Consider the following 25,022-nt stretch of genomic DNA (forward strand, 5'->3'; position numbering starts at 1 on the left):
CACAGTCACTGTCAGACTCTGAGTTGATGGTGCTTTAGCTCACCTGGCTGAATAGGTTACTTATGCACTTTTAGACTTCTCACTGCTAGAGCCTGAGTTTGAATCTGTTTCAGACAATTTCCTGCTTGTCATTCCCGTTCACTCTCACCCTGCCTTCCTGTCTACACAGTATTATCCATGTTCTAAAACCCCTTCCTCCCTATCATCTTCTAAATCTTCTCTCTCATGTAAAATGTTATCATTTTTTCAAGTATAGAATTTTGTCAAGCTATTTATTTGTTGTAGTCCACCTGTTGATTTCCAGTGTGACAAAATATAGTGGTTCCTGCAAGACTGAGATTAAAATATGCAGAAATGTGGGAGCAAGCAGGTGGAAGTGCAGATTTTGGAAATGTTGGAAACAGGAATAGCACGAACAGAAAGACAAAAAGAGAAGATGCATGCAGGAACACATATACAAACAACAAAAAGCATGAAGGGACACAGCAGCTCTACACTTATGGCCCATGGGTACAGTGGACCTGAATGCCACATGTAATATAATCTGCAGGGTATTAAAAAGTTACAAATGTGGAGCTGAAAAAGTGCATTTGCATAAGTTCTTCACAGACGATAAGTCATAGGCAATGATTCTGAGATTGAAATAATAATTAATTGTGTAATTTTTCTTTGGTAAACACTGAAAACAGCAGACCTGAACGTCACACAGCGGTTAATTATAAAACAGTACTGATTACTCACATACATGTCTCACTTCCTACAAAATCCCCATTCCACTACACTTCATTCAGAGTAGAAATGGAGAACTCCATTACTTGACAAGCGAATGTAAATATACTCTACAAGTATATTTCTAAGTTTAAAATTTGCCACAGTACGGCTTTGTGAAGAGATTTAGATGATCCAATAGACTACTTGCACTAACACTTCCGCGTTCTATGTAGTCCTGCCCCAGTGCTTCCGGTGCGGTTAAACCATGGCGACGTTCTACACTCGCTGCCTACAAGAGCTCCCAAAATTGAACATCACCGATGTTCATCGGATTTGCAGAGTGACGACTACCCCCGCCAGCAAATTAGATAAAGGATTTAAGTTATATGCTGCATCATATATACACAACTACGAAGGTAAGAAAACGTAAATTAACCGACAAAGAAACGCTAGCTAACGTCAAATGCAAACACTACGTTACTCCGCTATGTCCTTCATTTGATGTCAGTTCTCTACATTACATGTTTTCTTAAACGGTGTTTTATGTCGTCCTAAACTATAGTTGAGGTTTTCTTAACTAATGTCACTTTTGTAGTTAGACACTGTTATAATGGCGTTAGGTAGTTGGCTAACTATGGAGGTAGTTAACTACCTAATGCTACTCTTGCTAAGTGTAAAATATATATGTTTAAGACATGCTGAAATGAGTAATACAGAAATAATGCTAATGGTACTTGTATCTTTATTCAGTGTCCAATAAAGACAGGTTGTCAGGGGAGGTCGGTGTGAGAGCCCTGTGCTACAGGTCAATGAGGAAGAGTGAGGCACCACACAGACTAAGTGTAGGCAGGAAGCTGTGTAAAGTTGTTAATCCCCGTTCAGTGGGGTTCAGTTCATTTAAGCATTAGTTAAGTTCATTCCTAAAGGCCCATCAACTTGAATGTTTTCCTTGTCTCCCTGCTTTATCACTCCTAATTTGACTAGTCAGATAGTTAAATCAACGTGTGTTTGGGTGATCAGAAACATTTGACAACAAGTTAATACTGCAAATATACACAATCTAAGTTATTACAGTTATCAAGCATGGTTAAGTTGTTTTAATAGGGAGAGAAGGAAACACTAAGCATTCAGGAGGGTGCGTAACCATAACACTGAACTATGTTCCTGTTCGGCTCTTCCATGAAGATGTTACATTTTTAATTTTCGTTCTTTCTTCTTAGATTAAGCTTCTGGATTCATCGCCGGTGATACTGACACATAGCCAGTGCTCCTGTGTGGCAGGCGCTGTTATGTGCAATCACACAGTGGCACTGCTCTTCCAAACAGCACACTACTCACAACTCAGAGTGCCGGTTGTCCCCCCTGTGCATAGCTGCACGGAATCTGAACAGCAATGGCACAAGCCACGGACAGTGGTAATTTAAATGAGGTTAAAGTTTTTGAATTAGTCCATGTTTACATATGAACAGCAACACCATCCATAGTAAATGTGTCTTCTGTTAGGGTGTGAAGCCAGGACCCATCAACTCCATGATCTTCACTAAGCCGGTACCAAATAGAATGGCCCAGACTGGAGTACGGTAATTAGATTTGTAAAATTTGGTTTCACGTGTTACAAATGTATGTTGCTATTTTTTTCATACATACATGTGTCAGAATAGGTATTAATTTACATACAACATTACACTTTCTGAAGACGGCTAACTCAGTCATGTACATATACATCCCAGTCTCTAACTTATGCACCACTGTTTTACACCTTTTAGTTTTTAGTTTAGTTGTTGTTCAGTATAACAACCTTCTTCCTTACATTATTGTCATTGATGTTTTCTTTAGGAGTGGCTTCTACAGAGGCATGGTGGGTCCGTTACCAGATCCCTGCTTGTTCAGAATAACGGAGGCATATGCAAAATTTAATATTGAGGACAGGCCACTTGTGACCACAATGAACATGAGACCTGACAAGCAGCTTGTGGAAAGTGCCTTTGGGCTGGTGCAGGAGGGCAGTGTTCTGTCATATCAGCAGCCGGTTTTGACAACCCGGTACATCACACTACACCGCGATGCACCACCAACACCGCACTTGCCTCTGGAGGGGTATGACATCTTGCCATCAGATTGTGTGTTTGTGTGCTCAGAAGAAGAGCTTCTGCATCTGAAAAGCTTGTCTGTAACTCTGGAAATGGCTCACAAAATAGAGGAAGCTACACGTGAGCAAAGCTCTTCGTCTGAGTGGCATCAGCTCCGCAGGCCCAGAGTGACTGCCTCTAGGTTTCGGGAGGTGTGTCACGTCAGAGGCCAGAGCTCGGCCGAGTCACTAGCAGAGCGTATATTGAAGGGAACAAGGCAGACAGCAGACATGAGGAGAGGAACTGAGATGGAGCCTGCAATAGCAGCAGAGTATAGTAGGCTAATGAATGTTAACTACTCACCCTGTGGTCTGGTCATTCACCCCATTGCTTGCTGCATCTCCTGATGGTGTTGTTTTTGACCCCAATGAATACCCCCAGTTTGGCTTCGTCGAATTCAAATGTCCCAATGTACAAAACTTTATTGACTGCAAATATGTGCAGATGGAATGTGGTACCCCTAAACTAAAAAAGAGCCACGCATATTACTGGCAAGTGCAAGGACAACTGCTCATCAGTGGGATGCAGTGGTGTGACTTTGTTGTGTGGGCACAAGAGGACTACCTAGTGCAAAGAATATACATGGATACAGATGTGCACAATGCAATCAGAGAAAAGGCAGACTATTTCTTTTTTTACATATATATGCCAAGATACCTGTGTTTGAAAAAATGAACAGTGAAAACATAGCAAAAAGAAAAACGGATCCTTCAGGCTGGCTGGAACAAAATAACTGATGTTTTATTTTCAATATATTTCATGAATTCTTTTGTTGTTACATGTTACCTTTATGTGACATCAATAAACTGTTATTTAAGCAATGGCATCAATTTAATTTTTAAAAACACACATTAAAACGTTGAATTTGTGCAGAACTTATTTACATGGTAAGTATTTAAAACTCCATGCCTAGCATACTGATATACATTTAGACAATAACACAACTGAACTGTAGAAAATGACAAATGGTATTTTTGATGTTCCAAAAGCTCAATGTCACTTATGATTTTAAAACGATTTAGTGATTTACTTTATAATTTTGATAAACAGTTTTGTTGAATCTGAATAGTAATATAGTAATATAATTAAACAGTATTATTAACATTAAACATTTGCAATGAATTTGAATTATCAATAACAAACTCAACTATCAGCACTCAAGTACCACTTCTGTAATCAAGTATTGTCAGCTGAGAAGGAAGAAATGCAACTGTAGTGGCCTCAGCTGCAGGTCATTTTCCATAAGTTACTGGCACTGGTGTCTTGGGAAAAATCCATCTTGTCTCACTTAACCCATTTTTTAACTAATGCTGTGTTCTGGTAATTTGACAGCATACATGCCACTGCAAACAGTTGGTTGATATTATAAACATGTGACATGGTAATGATGCTATCAAAAAGTTTGTTCTGTTTGATCCTCCTAATGACTCGCTCCACATGTACCCTGAGTCTGGCTATGGCCTGCGTCTCCTTAACCTGGTATGCTGGCATCTGCTTCTGCTTAGATAGAAAAGGTGGGCAGTACACTTTGCATTTACAACAATCAGTGATTAGGAAGCCCTTATCTACCATCACTGCCATGTCTTCAGTCAACTTCTCAGCAATGCCTGATTGTTTGAATAGTTCCTTGTCACTAACCGAACCAGCATACAGATTAGAGATGAAAAGTAAATATCTATTTTGTTTTCATTAAGACTGGAAAAACTTTCGAAATTTAACTGATGGTGACCTTGGTATATTTTAAACAGTTAGCTTGAATAGAACTTAGATGTACCTGGTATAGAATCGGATGTCAGTGTCGGAGCCAGCAAAACGCTGTAACCCAAATTCTCGCTGGACACGTAACTCCTGTATTTCCTTCCTCAGAGTCTCCACGTCTTTGGACAGGTCTTCTGCAGCTGATGCAGATATGTCCAATGCAGACGGCTCAGGGACTGAGCAGTAGTCATGATCTCTTGTAAGACTTTGCTCTTCTTGATCGTCAGGAGGAACTAGTTCAGGGCGTCGCTCCGTTCTCTCCCAAACACTACGCCGCGGTGGTTCAACTTTATAGCCATTCCACTCAAAAAGTGTTGGTACAGCACCTTTAATAAGCCTCCTTCGACCATCGAGGGTTGTTGGCTCTATGAGTTGATCACTGGCAAAGTGTCTGCAGCAGACCCTGGTGTGAGAGGTGATCGTGAAATGATCCCGGCGTATGTTTACCGGCCATTGTCTTCTCAAGTCGGAATGGGTCGGAAAGGCATGAAAACTTAGTATGCCATTAAATGTGGCTGAAGCTGAACAAAGTGGGACACAGCAATGCTCGGAGTATTTCTTCTCCTGTTTTTGAAAATGTTCTGTTTTAAATACTTTCCTTTTTATACTCATTCTGAAGCGACATTAGCATAGCTACCGATAGATAAGCAAACGTACCGGAAACGCACAAGCGGTACTATTTGGAAACGGAAATACGTCACATGCCCTAGTGCAAGTAGTCTATTCAAACTGTATGCACACGCACAGCGAAGGAGAGAGAGTCAGAGAGAAAAGGCGAGCTGGCCGATCCACATATATTGTCACACACGTCTACTCAGTCTACTTGCACAGATCAACACACAACTGCACTAACCAGTCAACTGGGTCTACTTTAGCTTAATCGAATGGTAAAAGGCTCTGTCTCTCTTCGTTTCTCTCTCGCACAGTCATGGTAAAAAGGTGTGATGTTATCCAAACAGCCAGCTGTCTTGTTGTGTCAGGATGGCTGTTCTGTTGGCTGCAGGCCTGGGAGAGGGCTTACTTAGATAAAACAGACACTCACTCTACATTAGACTGACTCCCGTCAACGGCCTAGACCCAACACATGCAAAAGCACACACACAATGACTGTGAGGACACTCACCAGCATACACCCAATAACCCTAACCCACTTATGTAACAACAACTAAATGCTTAACTCTTCCCCTAACCTTAACCTAAGTCTAACCTGACTGTACAACCGCGTCTGTCCTCATGCACGCCAGTGCAGACACATCCACAGTACAATGGTGTCCGATTCAGAGTCGCTGAATCTGAAGTTACAGGAAGCTTCACACACATGCATTCACAGGGGCATTCTCTTATTTTGGATTCAAACACTTTGTCCAGACATAAAAACACACAAGCACATTTCATTCTGTGCAAAATAAGTAGCTGGATTTTTGTCAGAGCTAGGTCGCCAGGGGCAACGTGCTTTAGGGGGGAAATGTAGTTTTGTGGAGTCATGTGGTAGAGTGGTTTGAGATACCCAGGCAGGTCTTTGTTTGCCTCCGAGCCCTTGCTGAACACTAAAGTAGACAGTGTTTGCAGTTGGGATCCTGAGGTTCTGCAACCTGGCAGAGGAAATCAGAAGCAGAAGCAAACCCTCCTTTATCATCCTTTTTTAATATAACTAGCAAAACTGTTTCAGACTTGTTGCGGTTAAAAGTTGAGGATTTTGAACGAAACAGCTTCAGTTACTCTTAATATGGAACCATTAGAAATCCAATAGGAACACATAAGTTACAAGAAAAGACAGAATGGCAACAACTGCATTATGTATGTGGTACGGCTGAAATCATCGTCAGCTATTTAGATTGTTATACATATCATTCATGTTTTATGTAAATATTGATCAGCCTATAAATCATATGTCAAAATAGCTTAATTACTACTAAACATGACTTTGAGCAGTGTTTAAAACTACACATTTACACAGTCACTAAAAGAGGAACGGGCGCGGCTTTACAAATTTTGTTTTAAACTGTAAACATAGAAACTATGATGAAAATTACTGAAAAAACAAGGCAATCTTTTTGTCACGGTCCCTGTGTCTGCCCGGTCCACACAGCTCTCTCTTGCATCGCTGTGCATGGGCGGAGCTCACCGTGGGTTCCCGCCTTTGGCCCGCGCACCTGTGACTAATCACTCACCTGTGGCTCATCCGGTTTTCCGGCCACTACTTAAAGCAGTGTCTCAGAGCTTCTCGTTGCTGGATTATTGAGTAAAACACATTAGTGTAAATCCCAGCTTTGTGATCTTCTGCGTTTCTTCGTGGTTTCCTGGTTGTAACTTTCTCGTCTCCTTGTATATACATTCCCCGGACCCGTCCTGTAACCCTTCAGTCCTGGATGTCTGAGCGTGAGTATACAGAAGTCTGGCGTGACAAGTGTGGAGTGGATTTTCCCCCAGAGTGGTGATCGTTGTGCAAGTGGGAAGAACCTGTTTTCCTGAACCTTCCCGTGGATCCTCGGAACCCCTGGATCCCCCCCTCACTTGTATTTATTGCACCTGGTGTCTGTAAATAAAGAACTGTTTTTATTATATTCTCAGCCTATGTTTGAGTCCAACCTGCCTGCCTTGACAGTTCTCAAAGGAATGATGTCCACACCTCATTTAAGGTTTACTTAAATTACAGTACTTCCATCTTTAATATACAGGCTATGGCTCAGTGGCAACACATGTTTTTGACTGTGTTTTGTATAAAGCAATTTGCAACTTGAGCTTTAAAAGTGATTTAGAACTAAAGATTATTATTATTATTGGAAATGAAGGATCCACCCATCCTCCTTATTCACTTACACAAACACTAAAATGTAAATAAGCATTGATTTGGAGAGGAAACCATGATTAGGAATAGCGTTTCACCACGCTATTATACCCAAATGTCCACACACTTGAGCCTAAAACCCATCTCTTTCTCAATCATTATGATTATCAAACTTTTTTTAATCAGTTATAACAAGTTCCAAAAAATCTTATGTGTCACCTAATCTTTCAGCTTTTTCTTCATGAGATCATCATTTTCATTAGTAATAATAATAATAATGGATTGGATTTATATAGCGCTTTTCAAGGCACCCAAAGCGCTTTATAATGCCATTATTCATTCACTCTCACATTCACACACTGGTGGAGGCAAGCTACGGTTGTAGCCACAGCTGTAAATATGACTGTAAATATGGCTGACAGAGGTTCAGATACAGGTACAAATGTGCACGTGCAAGAGAGTGTTTTTACCCACCCCCCCTCAAAAAAAAAAGAAAAAAAAGAAAAGAAATAGGAAAGAAGACCAGGAGCAAGAAAGAAAGAAAGACTCTAACAGACCTCTAACAGAAAATAGATCAATCTGTGACCTAAATCAGCCTCTGCTGGTACCTGCTGGACCTGCAACAACATTAATCAAAACTACAAAACTCTCCTAAACATTTATTTCATTTATGATAAAACTAAACAGTGTTATTGTGGGGGAGGGCTGGGGGTTGTGGTAACATATGCAAATACCTCCCGAACAGAAAACACAGCAGGGTTCATCCTAAGCTACAAGCCTCAGCCTGCAACTGTAGGGAAGCAAAATATAGCTTATGGAAAACACTTTACATTGACTTTATATATAAATCTAGTTTGACAAATTGTGCGGGAACAAAAGAACAACTGAGCACATGATTAGTTGTCAAGGTATTTTAATATACAAAGGCAAATTAAAGTATCTTCCATAAGTTAAATATTGTTTGTTTTATTTACTTAAAAAATGAATACCCTTCCTGAAATAACTCCGAATGGAATTTGTGTCTGCTTGTTAGATGAATGCGTAAACCACTGCACTGTGGAGACACCAAAATCTAATAATGAATGAATTTCATTGTTTGCTTGCACAAATCCGTTTATGTTCACACACTCGAGATTCTTGTCTCCAGCAGCTGTTAAAATAATTAAACCAATCACTGAGTTGCTTAACCACGTGCTCAAAATCACTTGTTGAATGCACAGCAAATTCTGTCACTCTATCACTAAATGTTTCAACGAATTACACCAAACACAATTACCTTAAATGAAGTGAAGAAAGCGAGTGCTGTTTCAGGCACAAAACACCTGCCTTCTGCCACACAACAACTTCTATTCAGCTCAGCGATTATTCAACACAGATTGTGCTTTAAGGCACTGTATTTAAGCCATCAGTATTCTCTCTTCTTCATCAGTATGCTGCTGCACAGCTCACATACGTACTATTAGTTTATGTTCCCCGCGGTGGAAATCATTATTGTCACTCCTCAGTCCCTGCTGAGCTGACCTTTATGCATCCATGTGATTGTGTAGGGATTGATAGGTGAGAGGCCCAAAGCCAAATATCAACTCGACGTATTTTTGTCCATTCCTCACTTATAGTCACATCTATCAGCTGGCTAGGTGAAATCAGATTGGTGTTCTTTCAATTTCTGGTGAAACAAACCATAGCGGACAACCAATGTGCCGTCCGTATAGATCATGCAATAGTCTGTTTGGGTGTCAAAGTGAATCTACACGTATCAGAGCTGCTGTCCCTCATCTGTTAACCTAGAGCCAATCCCTTATGTAATCCCCCACTTTGAACCCCTCCATCCCTCCTACAGTTACACTGTCCCCATACACCACCGTGCACTACCTTTAAACACTTCTCTGTGACTCCTGACTTCCCAAGCACCCTAAAAATACTCACCAGACAAAGATGATGGACAGTACTCATTTCCTACGGTGAACACAAGTCATGTTCTGGTTCAGGCTTTTAATAAAATAAATGAATCAAGCTTGTCTCAGTCAGTTGCACAAACACTTGAGATTCTTTACTCTGAGCACTTAAAAGGGCAGGCATGGACTGAGGCATCCAAGAGGATGGGGGATGGGGGGCTTAAATGAAGTCAAAATGTTGCAGGAACACCATTTATCTATTTCCTTCTTTAAAGAACATTTTCTATGTCAATGTCCAAAGGAAAACCAAAATAAACACGTAGTACAGATGGACAAACGTGTGATATGACTGCTGATAACAGATTGTGAAAGTCTGACTTCTGTCTTGAGAGGGAAGCTCTTGCTGCTTCTGTCTCTAATGGAAGAATTGTAATGACTTCACACAATAAGCAAAGCCAAATCACACGCCTACTCACATTAGCTCTGTGTCTTCAGGGAAAGTGAGAGAGCGGAAATAAAAATGAGCATAAATAATGCTGGGTTTATTTTGTACTCATGTCGCATTTTTGTGACATGCCTCTTTGCTCCTCAACCCATCCATCTCTTTTTCTTAGTCGTCTATAGCAGTTGGAATACTAACACTCAAGAGGTTAACCCGTCATGAACTCAAAAAAGACCTGAAACACCTGCAGTCACTCTAGTTTGCATAAAGTACAGTAGATTTAACGTATTGTTTCAAATGTATTGTTGTTTCCAGATGTGGTGTTTTATTCCATTTCTGATGTAATCCAGTTACATGATGTAACTAAAACTTTTTTTTTCCAAATCCCACTTTTATTCGAGTATGGGAAATAAGGTAAATAATCTGTATGAATAATAGATAAATCCATACAATACATACAATTCTATTAATCTACATCAATTTTACTTTGGCTAATGCTCGCTCTCTCTCTCTCTCTTTCACGCTCTTTCTCGCTCTCTATTCATATATGGACATATATATATGTGTACACACAGTATATATGTATACTGTGTATATACAGTGTATATATATATATATATATACATATATACTGTTTATATTGCAATAAAACTGGTGTGTTCTTTGTTCAGAATCCTGCATTTGTGGAGTCATTTCACCTGGCTGCTAACACAAATTCACATGTATCTGAGTCTTTCATGAAAAGGTACCTCAGCCTCAGAGATTCTGAGAATTTATTTTTAACAATAGCACATGAACAAATTTAATTACATACTGTGGTTATAAACAGAAACACTTTACAGAGCTTTTTCCCCAGCTCTGGAAAAAACTGTCTGTAAACTACAGCACAGCAAAATTTACGCCACCATGTGCAATCTGCGATCTTGAAGCCTTTGAAATGTTTGCTTTGAAGATGTGGACCAGGTCTGCCCACTTGCAGTCAGCTGCTGTTAATGGTGATAAATTTGCAAAAATTGCAAATTTGCAAAATTTGCAAATTTATTCCTGTCTTTAAAGAAAGAACTTTACACTAAATAGAAATTCACATTGACTGCTTACATTCTGAGTCCAGCCTGGATCGCATAGATTTGAAACAGAAATTCAGAAATCCCTCTACAAATTGTAGATGTTGCAGAATGGCAATTTGACTGCAAAATGGCATAGGCAACCTTGCTTTTACATTATGGAAATTAAACCAGAATACAACCAGCTGGCCACCAAGTCCTCTGCTGCACAGACACATGTGAGTGGGTTCGTCAGTGCAGAATGACTGATTGTAATCTGTTGACAATCTGTTTAGAAATAAAACAGCAACTTGCCTCTGTCTCAGAGTGACTACTGTCAGTCTGCAATAGTGTGACAGGTTGCCTCCCACCAGGGGACCTGTGCAACTGCCATGCAATCAAATGTGGTTCCCCAATGTCTGGGTGACCAGCTGTTCACTGCAGCCACTTGTAATTAGTCACCAAAAGCATATGTAAATAAATAAATAATTTAGCGCTGCCCTGTTTTCCCTCTAGTGAAGCTATTAATTAATTGTTTTTCAACCTGGAAAATATCATATGGCTAGCTTCAGTGCTTAAGACACAACAAGAACTTAAAAATGTAGGGAAAAAGACATCAACATAGCCAAGCACCAAGTTTCAAACTTGCCCTGTGTGCTCTGAGGGCCTGTAACTTGACAAATTTTAATAGTGAAATTTTTGCAGGCTTCACTAAAGTTATTGTCTGAATCAGCTGATATTAACAATCTAACCCAGTGTAACTGAAGTTGTTAGCAGAACATTAGAAGCTAAATTTTAAATCAACTGGCAAGCATATTATGTGTTCAGCTCAGGATAAAAAACATAAAAAACATATCATGGAAATACAAAACAGTTCCCAACCAGACTGCGATATCTTCATTTTGCTTGTTTAGTTTTATTGAAAGGCCAGAATACAAGCAGATTAGTACAGCTACGTACAACAAGTCCATCAAGGGCAATTAACTAGCAGATATTTTATTGACATATCACTGTCTTGTCATTCAGTGAAATTCCTGCTTGCTCTTCACCTTTTCTTTTCTCAGCCAAACCCTCCTTCTTTTTCTCTACTCTTCCATGTCTCTGTTTCAACTTTCAGCACTTTCTTCCAATTCTAATTATTTGTCTGTGATGGCAAAGTCCCACGTGAAACAAAGAAAGACATGAAGCAGGCACCTGTTATTCTTTCTCGAGGGAAACTTACCAATATGGGTGAGCTAATACTGTTCTGTCTGAATCAGTGTGTCACCACTGAAAAATGTGTATGACTACACTGATAAATTATTCACAGTATGTGTTGGCTTGAGCTGGCTCTTATGTTTTTGCCACAATATACTTTATGTGTATATATGATCATAAAAAGTGCACAGACAAGACTGAACTGCCTGACATACGCAGAAAACCTACTGAAATATTCACACATTGGCCCTCATGGCTATACTCCTATGCACAACTCATAATTCTTGTTTTGACTTTCAGGGGCACAAAGAAAGGAGTCACTGAGGGGAAAAGCATTGAGCCCCCTGTGTGTGAAGGGGAAAAGTGAATAGTACATGTGTGAAGGGACCCTCACTCAAGCAGAACCTGTCTGACAAAGTGAAGTAGACTAAAAGATTTCAAAAAACAGAACATTATGGCACAATCTAAAGAAACTGTTGTAAAACAAAGTAATTGACATCTATCTATGGAAAGGGTTACAGAGCCAGCAAACCACAGTGAGAGCCTCTACCTATTAATGTAGAAAGCTTTGAACAGTGGTGAACCTTCCCAGGTGGAGACCAGCATAGCAAAACTACTCCAAGAGTGCATCAACGACTTATTCAGGAAGTCACAAAAGAACCCAGAACAGCATGTACAGGGAGTGCAGAATTATTAGGCAAATGAGTATTTTGTCCACATCATCCTCTTCATGCATGTTGTCTTACTCCAAGCTGTATAGGCTCGAAAGCCTACTACCAATTAAGCATATTAGGTGATGTGCAACTCTGTAATGAGAAGGGGTGTGGTCTAATGACATCAACACCCTATATCAGGTGTGCATAATTATTAGGCAACTTCCTTTCCTTTGGCAAAATGGGTCAAAAGAAGGACTTGACAGGCTCAGAAAAGTCAAAAATAGTGAGATATCTTGCAGAGGGATGCAGCAGTCTCAAAATTGCAAAGCTTCTGAAGCGTGATCATCGAACAATCAAGCGTTTCATTCAAAATAGTCAACAGGGTCGCAAGAAGCGTGTGGAAAAACCAAGGCGCAAAATAACTGCCCATGAACTGAGAAAAGTCAAGCGTGCAGCTGCCAAGATGCCACTTGCCACCAGTTTGGCCATATTTCAGAGCTGCAACATCACTGGAGTGCCCAAAAGCACAAGGTGTGCAATACTCAGAGACATGGCCAAGGTAAGAAAGGCTGAAAGACGACCACCACTGAACAAGACACACAAGCTGAAACGTCAAGACTGGGCCAAGAAATATCTCAAGACTGGTTTTTCTAAGGTTTTATGGACTGATGAAATGAGAGTGAGTCTTGATGGGCCAGATGGATGGGCCCGTGGCTGGATTGGTAAAGGGCAGAGAGCTCCAGTCCGACTCAGACGCCAGCAAGGTGGAGGTGGAGTACTGGTTTGGGCTGGTATCATCAAAGATGAGCTTGTGGGGCCTTTTCGGGTTGAGGATGGAGTCAAGCTCAACTCCCAGTCCTACTGCCAGTTTCTGGAAGACACCTTCTTCAAGCAGTGGTACAGGAAGAAGTCTGCATCCTTCAAGAAAAACATGATTTTCATGCAGGACAATGCTCCATCACACGGGTCCAAGTACTCCACAGCGTGGCTGGCAAGAAAGGGTATAAAAGAAGAAAAACTAATGACATGGCCACCTTGTTCACCTGATCTGAACCCCATTGAGAACCTGTGGTCCATCATCAAATGTCAGATTTACAAGGAGGGAAAACAGTACACCTCTCTGAACAGTGTCTGGGAGGCTGTGGTTGCTGCTGCACGCAATGTTGATGGTGAACAGATCAAAACACTGACAGAATCCATGGATGGCAGGCTTTTGAGTGTCCTTGCAAAGAAAGGTGGCTATATTGGTGTCACTGATTTGTTTTTTGTTAAGTTGCCTAATAATTATGCACAGTAATAGTCACCTGCACACACAGATATCCCCCTAAAATAGCTAAAACTAAAAACAAACTAAAAACGACTTCCAAAAACATTCAGCTTTGATATTAATGAGTTTTTTGGGTTCATTGAGAACATGGTTGTTGTTCAATAATAAAATTATTCCTCAAAAATACAACTTGCCTAATAATTCTGCACTCCCTGTAAAGAACTGCAGGCCTCACTTGTCTCAGTTAAGGTCAGTGTTCACGATTCAACAATGTGAAGGACACTGGGTAAAAGGCGGAAACCAGTGTTGACCAAAAAGAACACAAAGGCTTGTTTCACATTTGCCAAGACTTTCAGGAAAATGTTCTGTGGATGGTTTGTGTCCCATTACATATAAAACTAACACAGCACTTATTATTTTTAAAGTCACACCCACAGTCAAAAGGGTGGCGCAACCAACTGATAGATGTAGAGGGCACTTACTTTTTCACATAGTGCCGGTTAGGTTTGGATAACTTTAAATCATAATTGGAAAACTGCATTTTGTATTTGCTCTTCGTCTAATGTATATATATTTTGATGATGTGAAACATGCAATGGTGACTAAAAACTAAGAAATAAGAAAGGGAAAAACTAAACTTTAAACTTTCTAGACCACCAAAAGATAGGGATGCAGATTCATATTACAATCATATATTAAAACAATAATTTCTGCAAATACACTTATAGGTGTCCTTGCAGAAAGTTAAATTAGTAGATCAATACCATGTTTATGCATGTGCATATGGAGTTCAGTTTTCAGTTTTCAGTTTTATTTGTCATATGCAAGTTAGCACAGGGTCAACATTGCAATGAAATGTGTTTGACGAGCAGCAGTCACTCAGCAGCATGATACAGTAGGAGAAAATATAATAAAATAAAATAAAATAATAAAGAAAATAGAAAAATAGTAATAGTTCACGGCGGTCAATGACTTCCTAAATCTAATTATAATAACTTTATACAGAATGCATATTACATACTTTGCATACTAAATCATTCTAATGGCACGGGTGCATTTTTAGTGACGTAGGTGCATGTGTGCACATGAGCGTAACATGGATGATTGTGTATTTGTGAGAGTGCTTTTGAGCCATGTTCTCATTAAAAGAGTTGACAGGGTAATGTCCGAGTTGTGTGCGACAGGGGAATGAGGCTGGTGTAATGTGTGCCCAACTGAGGTGCACTCTGTGTGGGCAAGAGGACCAACAAGCTCAGCCTGTCTCCATCCATCAGCGCTGCAGTCTGCTCTGCAAAGTGGCACCTCCGCTGATGTACGAGAGGACTGCTGGATGACTAACGAGCAGACATACATTGATTTGGACACACACACACACACACGCTCTCGCAAAAAGACTAACCGACACATAGTGCATTCCTACTCATATGGTCACACACATACACACTCTATTCTCCTCCTATTCACTCTGTTGCTTCTTTATATCCATGTCACACATATGAAACTCAGACATACAAGTATGCACTTTAAAAGAAATGCAATTTTTTTCTCACTCCAGGTCTTTCTCTCCCAACCTATTCAAAACACATACACGCACCTGAAATACACACTTGCTGTCTGACCTGCTTGAATGTCACAGTATATTTATCACTGCAATCCCTTCTGATCTTCTTCTCACCAGTGAGCTCTGACTGATGTAGACGACTTGTTCCCTGATGACACTAACATCAAAGTCTGATTCATCAAATCTCTCCACTCTGGCACAGACTAATTAGCTCACTTCTTTCTTCTTTTTTTTTAAACACATTTGCAAGCGTGATTAACACAGGAAGACTGAGGAGAATATGTGGTGGGTGTAAATAAACCGATGGTCATGGGAATCATTACATACTCTTTGCAGTCAGAAGACGTGAAATGCTCTGGGTTACAAGTGCAGTAAGAGTGTAAGAAAGTATGTGTTTATTTATAAAGTGTCTTTCACCGACGCCCGGTTACAAATCACTGTACACAAAATAGAGTCAAATAAATAAGTTAATTAAATGCCATAAAAGCAATACAAAAACAAGTTATCATGCAGAATAGTGGGCGTCGATGGGGAAAAAGGGGTTTTTTGATGATCCATTGTGTGTCAGGAGTGATTCTTCGCGTATTAATCATCAGTTTAAATAACAAACTATTCTCATTTCTCCCTACATTTTATTGCAACTCATTCCTGATGCATTGAGGTGGATCGAATATCAGCAGTTAGCTAGACTGTTAAATCTGGGGATTCAGGAATAGTACTGTCAGGTGCTATTTATCTATTATCTAACACATACGCTGTTAGAGGATTGTTGATTAAAAAGATGATAGGCATCTTATTATGAAATAATGAATACTGCAGTGCCTGTGAATCAAACTTTAAGATGGCTTGGAAACAGGTCTTTGTTGTAGCTGAGTGACATCACAACAACATAAAACTATAACATGTTACTCTAACTGCTGACACACTGAATTTTATGCAACTAGATTTTATGATGCTGAATAAAAATTAAACTTTTCAAACAGATGTTATGAAGAGGAAGGAACCACTTATATGTGGACCACTATAGGTCCAACACTGACATATATCTCTAAGAAGCTTAAAGAGTTTCTTTTTTTTATCGAATTTGTTCATTTTGAGGGGAAATCAGTGTGTGGTATATAAGTAAATCTGTCTGTTATTTACTTACTTCAAAACTGACTGCACCAGATCGACACTCATCTCAAATGTCCGTATGATACACTTCCAAGTCGGATATTAGCAGGAGACAGTGAAGCATAGAAAAGCCAAAAGGGGAGAAAAAGTTTGTTACAGTGAATTAGTTACTTTAGAAAGCTTAGGATTTAATTGATAACCACATCACCGGGTGAAAAGGTGTCTTTTCTATAGCTCCATTTGGGCCTAACTCCTAAATATGTTCTTTGACTTAATTTTGGAGGAATAAAATTGTTCAAATAATTTGTAAATCTGTTGTTGACATGACCTTCACAAAGTTATTACTTCTTTGCTCTCCATCTTTCACTGTGTTTGCAAATCTTGCATAAAGGCCAGTATCCAACTGTCTAGACAGGATGCTGGTGCTGTTTCTTTTTCACTCTTTGAAATCACACTTCACAGCCAGATGTTACCTTTCTTTTACAACACACTGAGTCGACAAAAAACTGCCTATATGTGTTTTCATGCATAAAAAACAAAACTTAAATCCCTCCCACATCACCACTTCCTTTATGTGATAACAGTTGGTTTTTTGTTTGTTTGTTTGTTTGTTTGTTATCTTCTCTTGCCTCCTCTTCATTCCTCTTTTCATTGGGCCCTGAAAGACAGACAGCCAACTTGTGACCTGGACACACAATGTGTCTGTGATATGTTACATTACCCAGTGATGACCAAGTACCCGCTCACACACATACACCAAACATCTTTAATAGGGTAGCAACTCTGTATCTACTCATGCAAACACCGGATGGCATCCTGACAGTATTTATACAGTCACCCACATACGCACGTCCCTCCTTCTGTTCACCCTATCAAATAGATCCTTTTGCATCTTCCAGCATTTTCCACTGGGTGCTGGCCAACCACCTCCTTCCTACCTGGAAGCAAGAGGGAACCTAAACACAGAGACCCTTTTATATGCTCAGGTGTCTCAAATGTCACCATGATCTCAGGAGACAAAGAGCAGCCTCTTCGGGATTCCTTTTAAGTTCTTCAAATCTGAGCGCAATTTTTTTTTTGATCAGTGCACCTGCAGTTTCATGAGTGAGAAAATACCCTCTGAGTACAATAACTGTTTGAGATTACATATATTATATAAAATTCATGTTTGATGATTATTGTATTAAAGATTCTAAAGGACTTTTCCAATACAAAAATCTTTAAGGTCTAACCACAATGTACTTCTAAAGGAGGATTACAAAGACTAAGACAAAGACAAGTGTTGAATTCTTCTTAATTTCTACAGAGGAACAATATTCCACAATATATGCATGTTGAACACTAAGTTACTAGATATTTATTATTTTATAAGTAATTATTTTTTAGCATCATAAATAGCCAGCAACTACAATTCCTCTGTCCAGCCTTGGGTTGCATAATAAGACATTGTGTTGAATCAGTAACTACACTGGTATTTCTTTTGCATCTGCTACACTCCACTCACTGCCTATGTGCTGACAACCAAACTTGGACATGGTAGGTCTGAGTAGGCAGTGCACTGATACCACAAGGGGAAAAAAACAGAAATCAACATGAGATGATTAAGAAGTCATCCATAAAAAGTCAGTGATAAGTAGAAAATCTTTCTGTCTTTTTGTTATGCCTGGATGGGTTCTCTCTGCATAATATGGCTTACTCTAACAGTCCAAAGGCATATTTGCTACATTAAATGGTGGCAGACAAATTAACTGTAGGTCTGAAAGGCATGTCTGCCTTCACTACATCCACACAACCTCCTCGGAAGTCTTCCTCTTTTTCTCCTGTCTGGCAGCTCCATATTCAACAACCTTTGTCAAATATATCCACTACACCTCCTCTTCACATGTCCAAACTGTCTCTACACCACCTTGCTAACTTTGTCTCCAGACTGCTCAACTTGAGCTGTCCCTCTGATACACTCATCCTGGTGAGTCCCAATGTAAATCTTACAACCTTCGACTCTGCCACTTCCAGCTCCACCTCATGTCGTTCTGTTTGTGCCACCGTCTCCAAAACATATATTATAGCAGGTCTCACTGCCATCTTGTAAACTTTTCTTTTCACTCTCGCCGCTATAATTCTGTCATGGTTTAACACAAGTAGGTAGCCAAAAATGCTGAGATATGTACTAACCTTCTGCAGATAACATTAAAAGTTAATTTACAAACCACACACACAAAACAGAAACCTAAAACTGCAAGGTTTATGATGGATGGATGGATGGATGGATGGATGGAAGGAAGGAAGGAAGGAAGGAAGGAAGGAAGGAAGGAAGGAAGGAAGGAACAGAAATTGCACCGCCTTGCAGCAACAGCTTCCTCCAGCTGGACAATGTACTCCACTGTGTATCAAAAACATCCCAGAAACTGATCGCAAACATGACAAAGACCCCACGGATGGTTTTGACTTCCAAATTCCCCACATCCAAAGGTGATCAAACATCCCCAAGTCCAAGCCATGTAATCGCTACACCCTACCCAGTGCCTATAGGATATGTCTGACAATGGTGGGGTGTCTCATGCTGCCTCAAGAAAAGATCAAGCTTTTTTGGCGACACAGGAGAAACAATAATATTAAAGTCAGGTTTACATTGGTAGACCAATGTATATCACATACAACATTTAATGATTTTTTTTTGTCCATTATAGTAAATATTACATTGCATTAAAAGTGTCCCAGTTCCAGTTAAAGTCAACAGTTAACGCATAAGCGACTCAGTACAAGCCAGTCTGGTTGAAAGATAAAGTGGGACAGAGGTTGGTCATTAGAGAAGGTGTCCATCCACCTGGCAAATCATCAGGCGATGTTGACATTTTACCTGTCAGCAGACCAAAATGACCCTGGAATCAATTGCTGTTGCACTCACACCATGTGTGACTCATTCAATCTCACACAAACTCTGAAGCGTTTCTGCAACTCGTTTTCAGACACGAAAACAAAAACATGGATGCTTGTATCATCTTAAACTCACACAAGAAAAATGAATAAATAGATCTGAAAAAAATAGGTAAGACATTACTTTCATACACACTAAAACACATGCACAGGAAGGAATCATCTTTTGAGTATAGAACACAAATGCAGACTGTGGCTGGAACCCATTTTAGCAAATGTGATTAGCCCAACACACGCCATCTCATTAAGAGATTGAATCTTAATGCCAGCAGTGTTTCAGTGTGGGAGCATTATTTGGAAAGAAATAAGCCCAGATGCTTATCAGTGTCTTGATATCTGCAGCCCATCAGCAGATATCAGGAGCACATCAGGGATTCCTAAGGAGTGTAGTATACATACTTATAATTCAAATACCTACACACACCATTCAGCTGTTTTCCTACGCATCTGTACGGTGTGGATCTACACACACACACACACACACACACACACATGCACACGCACACACAGCAGCATCTGTTTCAACATAAGTGCTTACTAATTAAACGATCAAAGGAACTTTTCTTTTATAAATCATGCGCTTTGTGCTGTTTGTGTGTTGGTTCATCACTTACCACGTGTGAATGTGTTTGTGAGTAACACATGTGTGAAGCCATGCGATTCTAAGTTTGTGAAGCCATACATCTACATCACACTGTGGACAAGTTGCAGCGAGATGCTGCATTTACACACTAGCTTTCATTTGTGGTCTAGATGGATCAAAACTATCCGCATTTGAAGAGTTTGCAATAGAAGATGTGATTTGCTATATTCAATTAAAACCAGACTTCAAAGTTTAACTTCAGTTACACGTGAAGATTCATTAATTCAATTTTTTTTTTTTTTTAGATCAGTGACTTAAGTTTATGTATGTGTTGCTCAAAGGCTTCAAAGGTTTCTTGGGTAACAGAGCAACAAGTTAATGACCCCGGACAAACTACACATGAGAAGAGATCTAAAAACTGACTAACACCAGAAGTGGTGGCGGCAATTAGAGAATCTGACATTCAGATGGGCGTTGTACAGTAAGACACTTTTAAGATCACCGAACTCATGCACATTTCTACTCATTTTGTTGCTGTATTGCCTGATGCTGTTGTCTGTCTAGCTAAAATGTCTGTGTGCTTGCCTGCAGCTTTATATATATATATATATTTATATATATATATTTGTTTTTTTTAATCACCAATGCACAGACCCAGTGGGGGGTAAACTTAGGCCTGATAGACTGCTGCGCTTCCAATACACTAACGGAAACCGTGAAGAATAAGTGCAATTTTTTGTGGCTAGAAATTCAATTTGCACAAAAGTACTTCCATTATTTCAAAATCATCAGGCCTACCTCTAAATCAACGAAACGCTATTCTAATCAGGAACCATACATTTATTTTGACTCTTCACGACAAAAATTTGCAGTATTCTAATGCATCTACCTCTTTTTACACCTGCTTTTTTTTTACAATAAGTAAATTAAATCTGTAATTTAACCTACTTTTGCCCCTGTCTTTTGCTTTGTTAGGTTTCTGTTTTCTTTCTCCACCACTGGACATTAAAACACATGTTTTCTGACACGGAGGAGTATTTTTTTTCCAAAGCTCTCTTCATCTCACTTAAGCAAATTGTTTGAGGCTTTTAAATCATTTCATACGTGCAGCTGATCCAAAACTACTAAAGTGTGGGAGGCTGCAGTCGTGAGTAGATGTAACAACTTAACCCCTGCGACCTCAGCTGTCCTGCCTGTGCAAATAAAACGTCAGCATCCGGCTGTGGAGCCCCTCCTCTGACAGCTCCTCTTCCTTCTCTTCACACGGGACTTGACTGGCACAAGGAATGGATCCAGTGTTTTAATCTGTACCCATAACCATGCTGACACTGGTATGTGTGTGAACGAGTTGCATAGGTTTACTGCATAGCCTGTGTTTAACAGAGAGAATCAAAAGCCACCACAGCAGACAGTGAAATAAGAGCTACTTCCAGAAACCCTTGCTTAATCAGTGCACCAACACCACCTACACACTTCTACTGACAGGTGATCTGCACACCAAAAAGGGAAAAGCAGAGACGAATTTTTGAGGGTTGTCACTGTATATGAGTGCTCAAAAAGCTTTCTCTAAAAATATGACCACAACTGTTGGATGTGGATAATAGATACAGTTTACAGTACGTGTGTGTCATGTTGATAAACATCCTAGGATTCGTAAGAGCAATCCATCCATCCATCCATTCGCTTATCCTTTTCAGGGTCGCGGGGGGCGCTGGAGCCTATCCCAGCTGTCATAGGGCGAGAGGCAGGGTACACCCTGGACAGGTCGCCAGTCTGTCGCAGGGCTAACACACAAGGACAGACAACCATTCACACTCACATTCACACCTAGTGGCAATTTGGATTATCCAATTAACCTATCCCCACAAGTCTTGCATGTCTTTGGACGGTGGGAGGAAGCCGGAGTACCCGGAGGGAACCCACGCAAACACGGGGAGAACATGCAAACTCCACACAGAAAGACCCCGGCCTGATGGTGGAATTGAACTCAGGACCTTCGTGCTGTGCGGCAACAGTGCTAACCACCGTGCCACCGTGCTGCCAAATTGTGATAGTTTAGCTAGATCTTGACAGCTATGAGCAAGAAAAGCTTTGCTTGGATGTTAGCAATAATCCATGGCTAATGGAAACTGCATGAAGAAAGAGGAAGCTGGATGCTATTTTTTTTTAATCAGAAATTTTGATCATGAAGCATTTTCACACCAGAAAAATAACCAAAAAGGAAGAAAAAACAAGCTGTGGTCAGTAGAGGACTGGTTTGAATTTAAGAACTGCAACATGTCAGCTTTAAAATTGTCCCTTCAGGGCTTTTCCCAGTGCCACTCTCTGTAGAAAGAAGTGATGAAAGAACCAAGATCATGCAAGGGAGCAGCAGTTATTACATTTTTCCATTTTCAGCTGACAGTCTGCTGCTCATCTTAAAGAGCTCAAAAACTGCTGGAGCTACCAATAATGTCCTGGAGGATAGTAGCATTGCACTGTGTCTGCTTTTTCTGAACACTAGCACACATGCTTGTTATATTCTAACCTTTTCAGCTTTGTGTTCTTAGTCTTTTCTGCACACCTGGAGCAACAGGTGGTCACATTCAAAAAGTAACATATTCATTCCATTTAAATGTATCAACAACTGGCATAAGACCTTCAAGATAAATAAGGTTAAATCAAAAAGTGTTTACATGATTTTTTGACATGTTGGATGTTTAGAGGAAGATGCAAACATCTTCCATAGAGAAGAAGAAACCACAGAGAGTGATATATAAATGTATCATGACCCAAACTGATCATTATCATCAGCAGAAAAATCAATACAAATTTTGATATCTTGTGTGTTCACTTTTATCCCTGCCTAACAAAATATTTTACTGATTCAGCTTTCAGAGGTGGGGAACTCCTATTCAATCGGAAAGCATAAACATGAGATTCTAAACGACTTGTAGTGTTTAGTTCTGTGCTGCACAAGCATAAGTACTCACACAAAAGCGTGGTAAACAAAAGCCCATTCCCTCGGTCTTTCCAAAACGTTGTAGAGGTAATTCTGGAGCCGCCGGTAGCGTGCGTTTCTGCGGTTGCTCTGCGCGCTGTAGGTCAGCGGCTTCCCCAGCAGACTCAGGCGGGCGCCCTGTTTCCTCTCCGCTCCCACCGCACCTGCCGCGGCTGGAGACAGGAGACCGTCCCCGACACCCACAACGTTATTCATAGTCTGCCGTCCGCACTCCACATCTTTTAGTGGGTAGTCCTGCCCCCGACGTCCAGTCGAGGTCTTTAGCCAGATCCCGCTGCCGCCGCTTTCGTCGCCGGTATGACTTCGCGGCATGGCATAACTAGCGCAAGCGTGGAGTGCGCTGGGAGACCGGCAGGCATTCACGTGTGGCCAAGTGCTTTTGGGCCAGAGGGTGTGTGGCTACTTTGACTTTCACTACACACTAAGTACAACAAAGCAGTGGATGAAGAGTTAAATAACTAATCTATTGGCTGAACAGTTTCACGGTCTGGCTTGGACACTTTGGCCATCTGCGCGAAGCTGAAGAAGAGTTGGGTTATGAAGGTGTGGATCCATCGATACATTTGACGGGGGGGAGGGTTCTCCCACACTCTCTTTGTTACTCAACTCACTCTCACGCCGGTTTGGCTCTTTCTGGCAAAGTGTGTGAAGCCTGCCGGTGCTCTGCTAGTCATGGTGCTCTTTTACGCATCAGACGGGAAGGGCGCAGCACCACCCGCACCACGAGATTATTAGATGTCGTAAATCTGGACTTGAACGATAGCAGATTTTCAATCTGGGTGATAAATGTTAACCGAAGAAACGTCAAGAGAGATATATATGCACCGATGACGCAGATTTTACGCAGGTGATGAAACTGCCCAATAACCCCCCAAAGAGTGATCACTGTGCTTGGTTTATGTAAGAAAATGCATCAAATAGCAAAATAAAGATACCTTATCTACAGCTAATAACATAGTTTCTTTGAAACGCTTCTACAAAGAAAGAAAGTCCCTCTGGGGGTAAGACTTTCAGAGGAAGTTAACTATGAAGTAGCAGCCTGTAAAGGGAAATTCTAAAGAGTGTACAAGGATTAACCTACACACATATGCCTAAATAAAACTTGAATGACTGCTTACACTTAAAGGAGAATGAACAGCACATTAACATTATTACATACTAGGAGAAACAGAGTTTACAGTAAACAGAACTGGACTCAGCAGCTGTAGACAAGATGGTCCGCTCGGTCCAAAACTATTTCCGCCCAAAACAGAATATGCTTTGCTGGTAACAGCTGCGTCACGCTCTTCCCTACTGACCGATCACGTGACCCGTGGAGAACTACTGCCTTATTTTCCACCTTTACTGGATACATCCAGTTAAATGTACACGATGTGTTCTCGGGAAAAAAAACATGAATTAGGCTTGAATTTAAGAGCTGTAATTAATTATTTATTTAATTGCTTGCTTGCCATAATAACTTAAACAACTCCACTTCGGTAGCCCTGAAGCTGAATGGTTTTTTACTCTAAACCTTCTATCTGATCACTTTTCACTAACTTCTTTTGTATTTAATTACAACTAAGTATTTTCAGGCCCAACTTAACAGCTTTTGTATTAGTAATAGTTGTAGAAGTGATGGCCATCAGTTTCCACCACGTTAGCTAGAAAAACAATACAGTTATTATTCGCGTACATGGCTTGTTCCAGTTCCAATCCAAGCCTGACCTCTAGTGGTCAATCATAGGACGTACGGGGGTTACCCACTTCATGGCCTGCGCCACAGCGTCTATCTAGACCAGGGGTAGGCAACTCCAGGCCTCGAGTGCCGGTGTCCTGGAGGTTTTAGATGTGTCCATTATCCATCACAGCTTATTTAAAGGGCTAAATGACTCCTCAGCATTTCTTGAAGTTCTCCAGAGGCCTGGTAATGAACTAATCATTTAATTCAGGTGTGTTAACCCA

General features: G+C 40.5%; 2 protein-coding genes across 6 annotated transcripts in view; one reads left to right on the forward strand and one right to left on the reverse strand.

The window, feature by feature from the left end:
* The window catches only part of kcnq5a (potassium voltage-gated channel, KQT-like subfamily, member 5a), a 127,675-nt gene extending 103,843 nt beyond the window's left edge, over positions 1-23,832 (reverse strand). The window contains exon 1 of one of the 5 annotated variants that reach the window (XM_080868196.1): positions 23,050-23,832. In XM_080868196.1, the coding sequence (XP_080724322.1) occupies positions 23,050-23,390 (341 nt within the window). In that variant the 5' untranslated portion in view covers positions 23,391-23,832. The remainder of the gene's footprint in view (positions 1-23,049) is intronic. The other 4 variants (XM_080868197.1, XM_080868199.1, XM_080868198.1 and 1 more) reach the window with 4 other exon arrangements.
* On the forward strand, positions 923-3,961 carry LOC308387867 (uncharacterized protein). The gene is made up of 4 exons (XM_080868203.1): positions 923-1,127; positions 1,932-2,126; positions 2,215-2,291; positions 2,548-3,961. The coding sequence occupies exons 1-4, from the start codon at positions 1,098-1,100 to the stop codon at positions 3,185-3,187; spliced, it is 942 nt and encodes a 313-aa protein (XP_080724329.1). The 5' UTR covers positions 923-1,097; the 3' UTR covers positions 3,188-3,961.
* Positions 23,833-25,022: the final 1,190 nt, after the last annotated feature.

This window comes from Rhamphochromis sp. 'chilingali' (genome assembly GCF_963969265.1).
Source record: "Rhamphochromis sp. 'chilingali' genome assembly, chromosome: 20".
NCBI lineage: Eukaryota > Metazoa > Chordata > Actinopteri > Cichliformes > Cichlidae > Rhamphochromis > Rhamphochromis sp. 'chilingali'.

Coding starts and splice junctions, on each gene's coding strand:
- LOC308387867 (XM_080868203.1), top strand. CDS start 1,098: ATGCTGCATCATATATACACAACTACGAAG. Junction 1,128..1,931: donor ATATATACACAACTACGAAG/GTAAGAAAACGT, acceptor CTTTCTTCTTAG/ATTAAGCTTCTGGATTCATC. Junction 2,292..2,547: donor ATGGCCCAGACTGGAGTACG/GTAATTAGATTT, acceptor TGTTTTCTTTAG/GAGTGGCTTCTACAGAGGCA.